General features: G+C 39.7%; 1 protein-coding gene across 1 annotated transcript in view; it reads left to right on the top strand.

The window, feature by feature from the left end:
- Positions 1-1023: 1023 nt before the first annotated feature.
- The window catches only part of anapc1 (anaphase promoting complex subunit 1), a 31880-nt gene continuing 18423 nt past the window's right edge, over positions 1024-14480 (top strand). Inside the window, exons 1-21 of the mRNA XM_046871818.1 lie at positions 1024-1231; positions 1904-2145; positions 2315-2476; positions 3134-3176; positions 3273-3373; positions 3490-3572; positions 3758-3831; positions 4014-4159; positions 4285-4508; positions 4663-4872; positions 7144-7239; positions 7339-7429; positions 7571-7636; positions 8697-8819; positions 9350-9487; positions 10457-10517; positions 11672-11859; positions 12017-12091; positions 12358-12623; positions 13108-13199; positions 13391-13539. Of these exons, the coding sequence (XP_046727774.1) occupies positions 1930-2145; positions 2315-2476; positions 3134-3176; positions 3273-3373; positions 3490-3572; positions 3758-3831; positions 4014-4159; positions 4285-4508; positions 4663-4872; positions 7144-7239; positions 7339-7429; positions 7571-7636; positions 8697-8819; positions 9350-9487; positions 10457-10517; positions 11672-11859; positions 12017-12091; positions 12358-12623; positions 13108-13199; positions 13391-13539 (2604 nt within the window). The 5' untranslated portion in view covers positions 1024-1231; positions 1904-1929. The remainder of the gene's footprint in view (positions 1232-1903; positions 2146-2314; positions 2477-3133; positions 3177-3272; positions 3374-3489; positions 3573-3757; positions 3832-4013; positions 4160-4284; positions 4509-4662; positions 4873-7143; positions 7240-7338; positions 7430-7570; positions 7637-8696; positions 8820-9349; positions 9488-10456; positions 10518-11671; positions 11860-12016; positions 12092-12357; positions 12624-13107; positions 13200-13390; positions 13540-14480) is intronic.

The following is a 14480-nucleotide window of genomic DNA, read 5'->3' on the forward strand; positions in this document are numbered from 1 at the left end:
TTAGTAGTGAAGTGTATGGTAATGTTATGAAGTAAAATATATTATGAAGTAATTTATTATAATAAAGTTGAAAAAATTGAAAGACTCCATAAAGAGGAAGGTCAGGGTGATGAATTTTTACTTGGGAAAAATGGAGAGATGTAATCCCACCCCCAATAAAATTCCAAGACTTTTTATTATTATACTTCTTTTCATCTAAAACCAGTCTCGTCACCTTCTTCTGACATTTCTGAAATGAGAACTAAATTCAATTGGATGTTGTTTTTCCACTCTGGAGATTGTTACATGTGATCATTAAAGATCAGCAGTTTCTCAAATACTCAACAAGTTGAACAGGCAACAAGTCTCAAAGGGCACATTTTCCTTGTTTTGATGTTTGATGTGAACACTGACAGGCTGTGTATTTAACCTCTAGGCCTTCAGTGATGTTCTACCAGAATCAATCCACCTCTCAACACCTTCATTATGACGCTATGTCTATAAACCATTTAGTGAGAATGAATGTCATTACTAAATCAAGAAACACAAAGAACACGATTCAACACGTCTCACAAAAAACACAATTCAACATGTTTTCCTTCACTGCAACCACAGCTGCACTGCCTGCATACATCATCTCTAGCAGAAGTGTAGATATTACAGTATTTCTCAGTTGCTTTGGATCATTTTTAGATCAGAAATGAAATTCTAAAAAATACTTGTTCAACCTCCACATCATGAAGTCAGTTGTTCTCATCATGAGAACATTTCTTGTTGCTTTAATCAAAAAGCATTAATATTTCTACCTGCAACTGTCACACTTTATTTTTTAATTAACTGATTGGTTGATGGGGTAGAACAGGGGGCACGTGTGTTCCTATTAAAGTGGCCGGTACGCGTACAGAAGATATGATGATTTTATGGCGCGTGTGTGTTTTTTTTTTGTGTGTGTGTGTGTGTGTGTGTGTGTGTGTGTGTGTTTTAGACAGTCTGCTCTTCACGCTGATTGGTCGACGTGGAGCTTCAGCTTCAACTCGTGATGTGATTGGCTGCTTTCGGTGCAGAGGCTCACGGGATTTCAAATATGTCCGCGTTCATTTGAAAGTGTGTTTTTAGTTCATTTTCGCTGCTTAACATTACAGTAAACGGGTTTTTATTACAGCTGTCACTTCTGGTTGTTGTTTTTTGCCGAAATCCACTGCAAGAAAGGACTGGACTCCACGACAAGAGCCTGTTTATTCCTTATCACCAGGTGTGTATCTCGCTTCCATGCTAATAGGCGCTAGCATGACTAGCTGACGGCCCCGGTGTGTGTCTGCAGTTAGCGGTGCTGAGTCTCACCAAGGGGCGGTTTACAGAGTATTAATACATGTTGAACAGACATAATGATTTGTTATAAACGATTCGAACTTGATGTACACTACAGCTAGGTTCTTAGCTAGCACGCTAAACTGTCACTCCGTGTCACATTCAGCTGTCAAATTAATTATAATGTGTGTAATCTCAATCATTTTATATAAAGACTTCCTTTACATATCTCTTACACCAAGACCCTAAGATAATTTACTATTAATTCCATATGTTGTAAACATGTGCTGTAATAACTGGTCTTGTAATCAGACCTTCACACTGTATGCTGAGTGATGGACAGGTGTGTTGGGTTTCATTTTCATGTCCAAGTGATTTGTTTCATCTGATTTGTTCTGGATATATTATTTGAGGTATTGACATGACAAGCAGAATGTAAGCACAACCTTAGTATTTGTATTGGGTTTATAGGAAACTCTTACATTCCCAGTGGATTGCCACTGGCCATTTTTGGCTTCTACTGGTGGTGTTATATGCCTAGTGAATTCCATTAAGGACCAGTAGGACACCTTGTATACAACTGCTTGTAGTCCACATGTCCATTATTTTCTTTCAGAAATAAAATGCTGATATCGGGGACTCATGTCGAACGTGCATGAAGAGAGAGCTGCCATGATGATAGCCGCTGGGGAACTGCAGCCATTTGTCCCGTTCGGCCGTAAGCACTGTCAACGCCACCCCAGAGCCGTGAACCTCCAGCTGCGCCAGCTGCAGCCTGCACCTGAACTCTGGTGCTCTGATGGAGCAGCGGGACTGGTGGGCTCCTTGCAGGAGGTCACCCTACAGGAGAGAGAGAAAGTAGGTAGTAATTTTCATCGCCAGAGCACTGATATTCCTGCTCTCACGCAACTCATTTACCTTGGAGTTTATGACCTGGATTAGTTCTAGCAGCGTTTAGGACACTGTTTTCTATTATTATTTTAACAGCTAGTAGGACTTTAAAAAAATGTACCTCTTTGTTTGGCAGGAGTCTTGGCAGCTGAAGAAAGGCTCAGCTGTGTTGAGTAATGAAGCTGAGTATGAAGAGGAGCTGTACGTGGCCGGCTACATGGTCATCTGGAGCCGTGGTACCAAGAGTCAAGCTTCCTATGTGTACAAGGCTTTCACTGTAGACAGCCCAGTTCAGCAGGTATCAGTAATATGGGACGTGCTGGGAACATTTAGGAAAACACAGTTCATCCAGTTAAAATTGCACTCACTCTATTAGAAACATCTGTAAACACCTGTGCAACATAACATTCATGTAATTACCTGATCAGCCAGTTGTTTGTGGCTGCAATGCATTTTAACATCTACATTTAGAATGAGAAAAGAAAGAAAAGAGCGTCGGATCTTTGTCTGAAAACACCTTGTTGATGAGAGAGATCAAATGAGAATGGCCAGACTGGTTCCAGCGTGCTGTACATCACATAACCACTCGTGCTGAAAAGCAGTTTAGAATGCACAGGTTAAGGCTCTGGGTAACTAATCAGAAGGTCGGGGTCGAGCCCCAGCATCACCAAGCTACCACTGCTGGGCCCTTAAACAAGGCTCTTTACTCTCTCTGATCTAAAGGGGCGTTGTCTCATGGCTGATCCTGGGGTCAGTGTAATTATGACAGCACTGTTGGTGTTACAGAACCAGCAAAGAATTCCTGACGATTACGCTTTGTTAATTTCACAAAATGCTTTGTCAAGAGCATCATTTCAGACACAAATGCATGACAAAGGAAACAGCTGGAGTTGGTCTTTAAGGTATAAATGTAACCTATGTAACCTTATTTCTTGTATTAATGCACCTTCTGTAGGCCCTGTGGTGTAATTTCACTGTACCTCAATCTCGGAAACAAGGTAATTTGTATTGAATAGCTAGAATGAATATAATGTTTATTATCATTCTCTTTAATTATCGCTCAAACTGATCTGTTGTCTACATCTGAACTTTAGAAAAGGACACGGTTGAGCAGAGTGTTTGTATAGTTCAGAGCACGTGTGTGAATGTACACTCTGTGAGTGGGAAGGACTTCATATCCCCACTGCCGTTTCAGGTAATGTGAACTCCTTATGTACATCTAAATGAAGATTATGTGCAGAGTTTTATTTATATATATATATGTATGTATGTATATATGTTTGTGTGTGTGCACGCACATATGCACTACAGGTCTCCTTTCTGTGGCCCACTAAGTATGGATTACTTTTTGAACGCAAAAATATCACATCTGATGCTCCTCTGAGCCCCTCAAGGTACTTATTCTTCACTCTTCCTACTTATTTACTTCTCTGCAATTCCTTAAAGTGAGTTAATCTGTTAGTGTGTGCATATACTATATGAACAAAAGTATTCGGACACCTGACTTTTCCTGCCACATGTGGTTCAAACATTTGTCTCTATAGTTTGTTTTAATTAGTTTGGTTTTTTTTCTGGTCAGGGAACCTCTTCCTACTCTCTTTAGCATGCTCCATCCTCTGGATGAAATAGCCCCTGTTGTCTGCAAATCTACAGGTGAGAAACAGTCTGTTTTTTCCTTGTTCAGAGCCATCTCATCTTTTGATTTCAAACCCAAATATGTTTAGTGTATAGCAAAAAAAAAAAAAAAAGATTTGCAACAGAATGCCAGTAATTTCAATGCAAGACTGTAAATGGAGGTAAATGGATCTATAATTTTACCTGTCTGGCTGTGGCAGGGCTGTTTGAGACGCAGCGGCTGCAGTATGTCTCCGACAGCGCACTACGAGTCGTGTTCTCCTGTTGTGAACCCTCCATCATCATGACCTATGACACACTTCAGTGCAGTCATACTATCTGGGCTCTGCGTAAAGTCACATCAGAGGTAACAGTAATCCTGCTATAAATGTAACTTTTAAAGGCATGTTTCTGCTGTATTTATTTCAAGAGAAAATCCTATGTAAATGATGATTACGTGAATAAAGTGCAGTGGAAGTTTTTGCCCTGCAGGAACAATCTACAGTTTTGAAGTGTCCCAGTCAGGACGGTTCGGCTCAGACCCCCACAGCCGCACCATCTTTCCTCGGTGCCCACCTGAGGAGCGTGAATCGGCTAGACTCACCCGGGTCACCCCTGCACTGCCATGCCCTGCACAACCAGAGTCGTGTGCCCACTTCACCTGCACTGCACTCCCGTGCACACTCTCCCAGTATCTCCAGCATGGCCGCTCTCAGGTCAGACAGGCTTTTCAGTACAATCTTTTAATATAAATATTTTCCGGAGGCTCTGTGTCACATAACTAATTATAAAAAGCCAACAAAATCACCTGGCATGTGTTATCTTCAACAGTTTCTAACAAAAATGTATTTCATTTTGTTAAATAACTAGCCGAGCCCACTCCCCTGGCATGGCGGCACCTACGTTTACAGGAGCACAACGCTTCAACATGTCATGCCACTCACCATCAGCTCGTGGTCACAGCCTGCTGGCATCCCCCAACAGCACTCTGAACGAAACGGCTCTGATCCCCGAGATGGAGCCCATTCTGCCTGACCTCTGCATTGAGCAGCTGTGGACAGAGACCACTAGTTACTACAGGTTCGTCACCTTTGATTTATTAAGGCAGCAAAGTGAAAAGCTTACTTTTAAAAGAAAATAATAACCAAATCATTTCCCATTTTACCTAAAAGTATTGACCTTGATAAAATGGCTGACCTCTTATTCTGAGGCTGTATTATATGTCCACTGGGTCAAATTTGTTAAAGGTGAGATTGAGTTTTCTTTTTTCATATTTTTATAAGACAGACTTATTCAGATAGCAAAACATATGACCTCAAAAGTCTAATAAAATAGGATCAAATTGCCTGAACGTTTCTGATGTGATGTGTGAATATTTGAAGATGATGTGACAACAAGAAACCACAGATTAAGTTTGCTTTGGTATACGTAATATACAGATCTCACAAAAGATTTCCTAGGGAGCAGTTCATGGGCTTTTCCCTGCCATACATTTACAGGCTGCACCTTAATAACATAACTGGCAGCTTCTCTGTATTCACTGTTATGAACCTCATCACTTCTTCCATCAGTATCTGCAGACTTCAGTTTTACTCTGCACTGATAAAACTGCAGTTCAGACAATCCCTCATTAGTGACCTCTGGTTCTGACCTCTGTATTCATACTGATAATGAAATCCAGGTTAATCTCTGAAGGTCTCTTTAATATCTGTAGACTTTTTTGGCTCATCATTTTAATTTTGCTTTTCATATTGCCTCATTACACAACTACCTTCCTACACCGTTGCTATATTGCTAGACCCTTTCTCTATATTAAACACAAAAGAAAGAGTGCTAGTTCATACCATTCCGCTTTTCTCAATGCTCTTTCTGCTGAAATTTACTGTAAATGAACTTGTCCACATTCACATCAGAATGATCCCACATTATATCTTTAAACTATATATAGATGCTTTTAGGTAATTAGTAATCAAGGCAGTGATCAGAAACTTCACTAGATTTCAACAAGACTTTCTACATTACAATGTCAATATTGGAGATTTTACACTCTAATATGCCTTTATATTCATTGATCTGAAGCAAATATTTACATTACTTACATCAATAGGACTTTTCGGAGTTTTAAAGGCATTATAGGTACTTTAATGTAGTCTTATATTCTTGTTTTATGTTTAGTAGGTAACAGGATGTTTAAAGTTTCATCAACCAACATGTGGAATGAATTTGGTCTTTGTGATTTCTCCTTTATTTCAGAACTTTTAGCTGAACTCATCATATCCACAGACCCAGACAGTCTTTTTCCGTTAATTTGTTAATTTTTCATTCATTTATACTTGATGTTTTCAGTGCGTGTGAAAAGTGACTCTTTTTATAGTGTTTATCATGTTAGTTCTCACTCTCAAGTGTTCTGTATTGTTGAAAGATTTATGATCAAACTCTTGATGTCACCCAAATGAGGATGGGTTCCCCTTTTGAGTCTGGTTCCTCTCAAGGTTTCTTCCTCATAACATCTAAGGGGAGTTTTTCCTTGCCACAGTCGCCACGGCTTGCTCATCAGGGACAAATTCATACCATTCACCTTCACTGTTGATTTGTGTAAAGCTGCTTTGAGACAATGTCTGTTGTGAAAAGCGCTATACAAATAAACTTGACTTGACTTGTTTGAGTCATGACAGTCTGAAGATATTCTTTCACCAAACAAATCTATAAATGTCCAGATGTTCTACTTTCTTTTCATTGAAAAATTCTCCATTAGCATGAAGAACAGCTTTACACACTCTCAGCATCCGGGCGGTTCGTTTCTCCAAACATTCAGCTGAAATACTTTTCCGTTTTGTGGTGCTGTGACTGGGCATTTTGTTCCATGATAGATATCACTCCAGACGTCCAGAGTTTTCTCTCTAAATGAGCTTCGGCTCATTGTCTGGTTGTACGGTGAAGTCAGTTCCAACGAACCGCAGTACAGATGGAACTACATGGTGATGAATTATGGAATAGGAGCCATTTTGGTTCAGGATTCCTCTCACCTTCCAGAACCTTTCCTGCTCCAAAACAACCCCAAGATCTTCTGTTAGAGACACAATTCGCACATTTGTACTCCACAGAACTTTCATCCACTTGTTCACTGTTCAATTACTGTGTGTTTTTTCTTTTAACAGAGAAACAGAAGGATTCATGTGTTTTAATAACAATAATTGACAGGTGTTTCTACACTTTTAAGAGGCTTTGTATTCTATGACCTCTATTAATTCATGTATGCAGACATGATTATCATCTCTTTATCTGGGTCTATAATCATCATCATCATCATCATTCCACATTGTGAAAACTTTAATTTATTTGCTTGTTTAGGGAGAAAAGCTGCCAGGCATCTAAAGTGTTCATTACTTCTGATCTATGTGAGAACCGATACCTGTGCTTCCTGGTTGAATCCCACCAGCAGCTCAGGTGAGCACCTGCTACCTTCTGTTTGTTTTTATAACAGCAAAAATGATTCACTTTAGCTTTTACACAGCTTTAGTGTCTGCTCTTGTGCACTTCTTCCAGATGTGTCAAGTTTCTTGAAAGCAACGAAACTTCTCAACTCATATTTGCATCAGTTACTTCCATTCCTGCGAAAGATGCTGCACCGTTGGAGGTAAAAAGACGAGGAACTATCTAACATAAGAAATGAGTTTTAAAAAATATAGTTCTGTTTTTATCTATTCTACATTATCTGAAAATGAAACTGTTTTTCTTACAGACACCACCCCTAATTCTTTTGTACTTTTTTCAATAGGACATTGATGCTTTGTTGATATTAGAGACCAATGGCAGCTTGGTGTTGTACACAGGAGTGACACGGGTGAGCGTGTATTCATATCATGTTCTTCTGAATTTCTATACTTTATTATATCGTTCCCAAAGCTATACCTTTGAAGGAATAAATGAACTTTAATGGGTGTTATCCTACACAAAGGATAATTGTTGATAATGTCTATAGTTGTCAGTAAACAGTTATAAATCGCTGTCTTTATCTGTGATGACAATCAGTACACACCTTTAATCTGCCATCGCATTTGGTTGTGACGGCATGCCTTAAATAGTGCTGTGGGAAGTGTGCACTTGTGTCGTAGTCATAATCAGAGTTTCTCTTGGCTTGATAACAGCCCCCAGTTCCTGGTACAGAAACTAATAAACACTTCACCAAACACTACCAACACTACTATTATGAAAGCAGGAGTTTTTGACTGCATTAATTACTAGTCTCATTTATAGTAATACTGTTTCCCTTCATGTTCTAACTATCTCTACAGAAACAAACCCCTGCCACAGGGCATTTTCACAGAGGATGCACATGTGTAGTAACTAGCTAACTTCCACCTGCAAGATAAAACTCAGCTGGGGTTCTCTGCATCAGTGCTGCAAACACACTCTCTTTAACTTCTAATGTGATAACAACTGGACTCTGCACTCTTCACTTCCTAAAACACTGAAAACCAGAACATGAACCGTCTTGTTCTTTCTTTGTGTTTATTTTAAGATGAATGTCCAAAAAGTCTGAAAATCAGCATAACATAATAATCATGTTTTCTTCATAATCTCTATAAAGCTTCCATTAGCCAGATATTCTGCACCATGTTGCAGTGAAAAAGTCTACGTGGTCTTCCAGTGATCTATTCAGTGATATAATAGATAACTTTATTTTTATATGTTGCAGCTTTTAAGGTTTTGTGATTAAATCATTTATTTTTCTTCTTTTTGGCTAAAACAGGCAAGTCTCAGAACTCATATGTGTACAAACAGTATCTTCTGAAATTTAGAATTTGAAACCGAAAACTGAAATTGTGTAGAAGATGGGTCGATTTCATAGCCGAGTCTGGTTATAGATGAAGTTCTCATGAAGCGTTCTGCTTTCTCGTTAGGTGAGCAGAGTGTTTGTTCCTGGCCTTCTGTCACCAACCTTCATGCCACACTTAAACGCCCCTCTGGAGAACGTGAGCACGCCGGCAAAAGCAACCGTCCAACATATGAGCAAGCTTGAGGAGGTACGCTGGGACTTTCAAAGGAAACAATTTTATCAACATTATTAAGATCAATTTAATTATAAAATGAATGAGAGAAGCATAAAAAGCCATGATATTTAATAGAACAATGATAAATACAAATGGTGTTCCTTCCATAGGTCTGCGGTTTGGATCAGTAGAATGATCTGTATCAATTATACAAATGCACCCCCATTAATCCAAGGTTGTCCGAACAATGTCCTTGAAAAGCTTTTGCTCTTGTCTTAATGTAGATTAAGATGATTTATTTATTTTCCTATCAAAAATAGCAAACAAAAAGAAAATTGCTATGATCTAAAATGAGCATTAGTGCTCCTTTAACTGAATTCTATCACTGAGTATAAATGATAACTACATCACACTGATTACATTCACCGTGGCCTTCTCGAATATGTTTTTCCATTTGTGTAACACTGTCATGGTTGTGTACATTGTGTTTATAACCGCTGTAATGTAAGGCGTTGTGCTTTAATTCTAAACCTCCCACACCATTCTCCTCCCACGGCCTTTAGTCTGACATGCCTTCCCCGGTGTCTGGAAGGAGAACAGTGCAGCATCATGAGTCATCGTGGTTAGAGGATTCTCCATTCCAGCCGGCCACACCACACGTCCTGGCACTGCGAGACCCAGTCAGCAACCGTCTTACACTGGTGAGGCTGGAGTCAGTACACACACACACACACACACACACACACACACACACACACACACACACGAAATTCACTGATATGGGGCCAGTGTTAAGCCTGGGGACCAGATAACCTTTAAAAAAAACAGGTTGAGAGCTGAATAATTGTGTTATCAGATGTGGGCATTGCTTAGTCATATAATTTACCTTTCAGTTTGCTTTGATGGCAATTAATCTGCCTGTGCAAACCAAATCTAAGGAATATAAACGACTGCAAAAATTAGAAATCTGTTGAACTTTTGCATCGGAACAGTGACTTACAGCAACACTGATGGATGTAATTACGGTTAGTGCTTTAAAATGTGTCTTTTGAATCTCTGAAATCTTTAAACTTTAATATATTTTTGCATAAATGTGAGCACTTACACTTCCAAGTGGTTCATTCGATCAACTAACAAGTATTATTGTGAGTTTGAACCACGATGTTAAATTCCCCGTCCTGTTGGTGCACAAATGACCACAATTTTGCACCATTGTTATCCTGCTGATGCTGAGAAGAATGCTGTGTTTCTGTCCCAGGTCCATAAATTATTGTGGTTTTGTCAGAAATTAGCACAACTACATTCCTAACTGATATTCTGTCTCAAAGCTAATAAATCATTTCGGTATCTGACTGGTATCTTTGCTGTCAGACAGACAATATAGTCAGTAAAACTGTGTAAATGGGTGCACGCTCCTCACACCAGGAATCTGTCATCATGCTGACATAATTCAATTAGCTTCATGCTATGTCTACAGGGCCTGATTTGTCAAGACTGCTGAGGGATGTTTTACTGCCATGAGTGTTTTTTTCTTTCAGACCTGTCACAAACATCTTTAATGATGTGCCAGTTTAATGGGTTTTATAAAAGTCTGTAGGTCCTTTTGGATTGTTTTTTTTTTTCTACATTATATTAATTTGTCTTCATTCATTTGTCTTTTTCTGCTTTAGGAACTGAGCAACGGCTCCATGCTGAGGATCACCATTCCTGAAGTGGCTACGTCGGAGCTAGGTTAGAACAAACACACATGCACAACGTTTTATAGGCACTTATGAGATTATATATATCTCGATTGTATCTAGATACCTGTTTCTGCATTTTTGTGCATCATCACTGGATGCCTTTACTTTTCCTAGCTTTGGAGCATGCAGTATTAATTGCTCTTGTGTTGATCCCCTTGGTGTTAATTTGCCCGAATTAGAGGAAAAACCTAAGATTTCTCTTGCATGTAACATCGTGTCTGTCCAGTCATGCTGTCTGTCAGAGCATTCTGTGCAGGTGTCTTGTGTATGCTTTCACTAATTGGCATTTTGTAATGACCTGATCTCTTCATATTTTCTTCCTTTAAAAAATGAAGGCATATTATGACCTGTCTGTCCTTTGCATTTGATTTAGACAAAAGCGCTCCCTACTTCTAATAAAGTGACATTTTAACCAGCTTTGTTTTGACCTTTTTAAGTTTGTTTGCCAATTAAGATGCTGGCTGATTCATTAGGAGCCTAATTGCCTCTTGTGTATAGATAACGTGTCCGGTTTTATTCGGAGTGTTTGAATGTTGAATGTAATGGAATTTTTTTTTCAGTAGGCTGATGTATAATGAATAGTGCGTTGGTTGGGCTCCATTTTTACTTTCTTTAGCGGTTATGCCAACTTTTCTTTCCTGTTATGAAACCTTACATTTCTCTTGGTAACACTATTTCCATTTTGATGATTATTTTCATCTCGAATCCATACCACAGAGGAAAACTTGACCAAGGGTAAATCTTCTACACTTCCTGCCGTTACAATTAATCCGATTTCACTCCTACCTTCAGTATGGGTACACCGTTCTGCCTCAAATGCTTCTCACGGCTTGTTCTCTTACCCAAACAGTTCTCAATAAATCCACTGTTGGCAGAGCCCCCCAATCATGCACTCGTCTATTTTATCTATCAGCATTGCATCCACCTACTCAAATATAGCACAGCATGGTTCTTCTTTTCTTTTCATCATACCTTAGCTGCTTTCTTTTCAGTCTTCTGCTTCCTCTGTTTGGAACCTGCTCTGCTTAAACCTTTCACCCCCTCATTTTTATTTAGAATTAAAGGTTGCATTGTGCGAATTAAACCATATGGTCGGATATCTAGGTTTATAAAATGACTAATGCTCAGTGTGTTTTTTTTCAGTGAAACGATGCCTACAAGCCATCCGCTTCATTCTGCCGAAAGACCTGGCTATGAAGGTGCTGGTAAAGTGGTACAATATCTACAATGCTCCCGGGGGTCCCAGCATGCATCAGGAGTGGAATCTGTTTGTCACATGCTTGATGACGCTAATGGGCTACAACACTGAACGGCTATCCTGGACACGAAATGTCAGTACCGTTTGTTGTGTGGTGATGATGAGGCTATATGACATGGCTGCTATTATTAGTGTAATTGTGTCATAGTTATGTGGTAATGATGTGTGCTGCAAGAAATGCATGGAGATCTTTAAATCTGATCTTGACTCATAAAACTCTTCCTCCACAGCTCCATTTTGAAGTTCCCCTCTCACCAGTAATTGCGCCTAAGAAGGCACGTCCAGCAGATACAGGCTCTGATGAAGTAAGATTTGGGAACGAAGGGCTGGATAATGATACGTTAGAACTTTAAACATCATCATCAATGATTCAAATATAATGGCATATAAATCAAACTCAAACTTATTAAAGTTTTGCTTAAAATGTTCTTTTTGAAATCACCTTCAAGGTTTAAAAAAAAAAATTAAATATTAAATCAAATGTTTTTCTTTTTTTTTTTTTTTTTACTGTCACATTTTCACTACACCACCATCACATTCGAATATGTTCCATTGTTTCTGTTCCATTAAGGACTGGACGTACCTCTGTACCTCAGACTACCACTCCCAGGTGTGTGTGTATCCAGCCCCAGGCATGTCTGGTTTGGTTGCAGAAGTGCCTGCTGGTATTATGGATGAGAGTGGGCCAGTAGCAGATTTGGAGCCCTCAGCTCTGCTCTTCACCCACATCCCAGCACTTTTCTACGTGCTTCATCTGCTCTATGAAGACCTAAAACTGGACGAGCTCCAGCGTAGCGGTGCCCGATCCCTTGTGAGTCTCCTGCAACAGATGGCCAGGTACAGTAATGTCAGCTGTTGTACTTGTACTTGTAGAGCAATAAGAGGAGTTAATTAAATGGTGGTGGTGGTGGTGGGGGGATTAAAACGCTTTTGTCATTTTAGTTAAGGGTGGATGGTCAGATTTGCCTAATTGTTACAGAAAAATGTCAACAGCTTGATTTGCTTTTGTGTTCGACATAAATACGAGCTTGAGTGGGTCCTTTTGTAAGTTCTAGTGTGTAAATGTGTGTGGGCTGGAACCCCTCTCTTCTTGTGTCCATTTTGTGCTTTTATCCCAAGAACTCTGCTTTATTATGGAAACAACCTTTTTTTTTTTAATTAAAGGATGTCTGTGATCACTAATGCTGTAGTCTCTGTCCTTGAAATACACCGTACAAACTACGGTTTCATAAGCAGTCTACACATTGATCATCTGACCCGCATGAACATTCAGATCAGACACTGTCTTCCACTAATCCCACTTCCCTCCTCATCTCATTAGGGACCTGCAGCAGGAGGAATACATTGATCTGTACTGGCGTGATTACCCCTCATTCATCAAAAGCTTCAAGGAAACCTGCAAGATAGATCAGTGTAAGTACCTGATCAATGGATTGGGGTCCCCTCATTAGCAGCCCGAGGCATTTCTCTTCACTTAACAATGAATCAAACAGCCAGGTTGGGTTATTCTCAGTGTTCAGGCTTGAGGGTTGGGCTGTACTGCAGGCGTTACTGTTTTTAATTGAACCCTGTGTGTGTCTGTGTGTCTGTGTGTGTGTCTAAAGCTCAAATGAAGTCGATGATCTGGCCGGTGTACCTGAGTGGTGAAGTGCCCTGTGTGTTTGCGTGGCTCAGCAGCTGTCTGAGGGGACAGGAAGTGCCTCCATTCCCATACCTGCCTGGCATTTGTGAAAGGACCAAACTGATTCTGTTGGTAAAGGCTATAGATATTTTTCTTTAAAAACAGATACAAAAGCCAAACATTTATACAGTTCTCATAATATTGATAAATGTCTACTTACACTGAATTGAATAGTGAAAGTTTATACTATCTCCAATATATTATGGTAATAATAGAATTATGTAAATCAAACACATACTAATGACCGTCTGCACTATGACTGAACCCGAGTCTGGTCACATGCCACTAAATTCAGACGCCATGCTTTGTGGAAATGTCAAGAATTTAGATGATGCAGTGCTCCTCACTAATCATAATGACATTTTATTAATGCTTCCTTCCTCTGTGTGTGTGTGTGTGTGTGTGTGTGTGTGTGTGTGTGTGGCGTGCACATGTCAATGAGTGTAAAACAGTATGAGATGCCTCTGTGTGTTTGCATCGTTAAAGTGTTCCTGCTGTACCTCAAACTATGGACATGAATCACTGGGGTGGGGGTGGGGGTGGGCATTTCTCCCCATCAGGTCGTGCGAGATGACGCACATCCACATAGAGGCACTGACAAGCCACCATGCAATTATGGAATGTGTTTACCCCAATCTCTTTCTCTGTGTAAACTCCGTTTAACCCTCTATCTGGTCTGAAATAGGATGAGTGTCCATTAAAACTCTCTGACTCTTCCTTTCACTGTTTTTTTTTTTTATTTATTTAAAAAAAAGAAGGCATGTTCTGATGTTCCACTCTGGTGCTCCAGTGGAATTCTTGTGCTGTTTTTTTTTTGTGTATAAGCTGAGTTTTTTCAGGTATTTCTCATTGAGAGGTAGCATTCCCTTTTCTTCTGTGGTTAGTGTATACAGTAATGTGGTTGATGACTCCAGTCTTGGTTAGAAGTGTCACATACATGCTATTTCTTGCTAACATAACCAGAATGACATTTTAATGTCATTGCAGCAGAAAACCGAAACCACACGGGTGCT

This window comes from Silurus meridionalis, chromosome 2, assembly GCF_014805685.1.
Source record: "Silurus meridionalis isolate SWU-2019-XX chromosome 2, ASM1480568v1, whole genome shotgun sequence".
Taxonomy (NCBI): Eukaryota; Metazoa; Chordata; class Actinopteri; order Siluriformes; family Siluridae; genus Silurus; species Silurus meridionalis.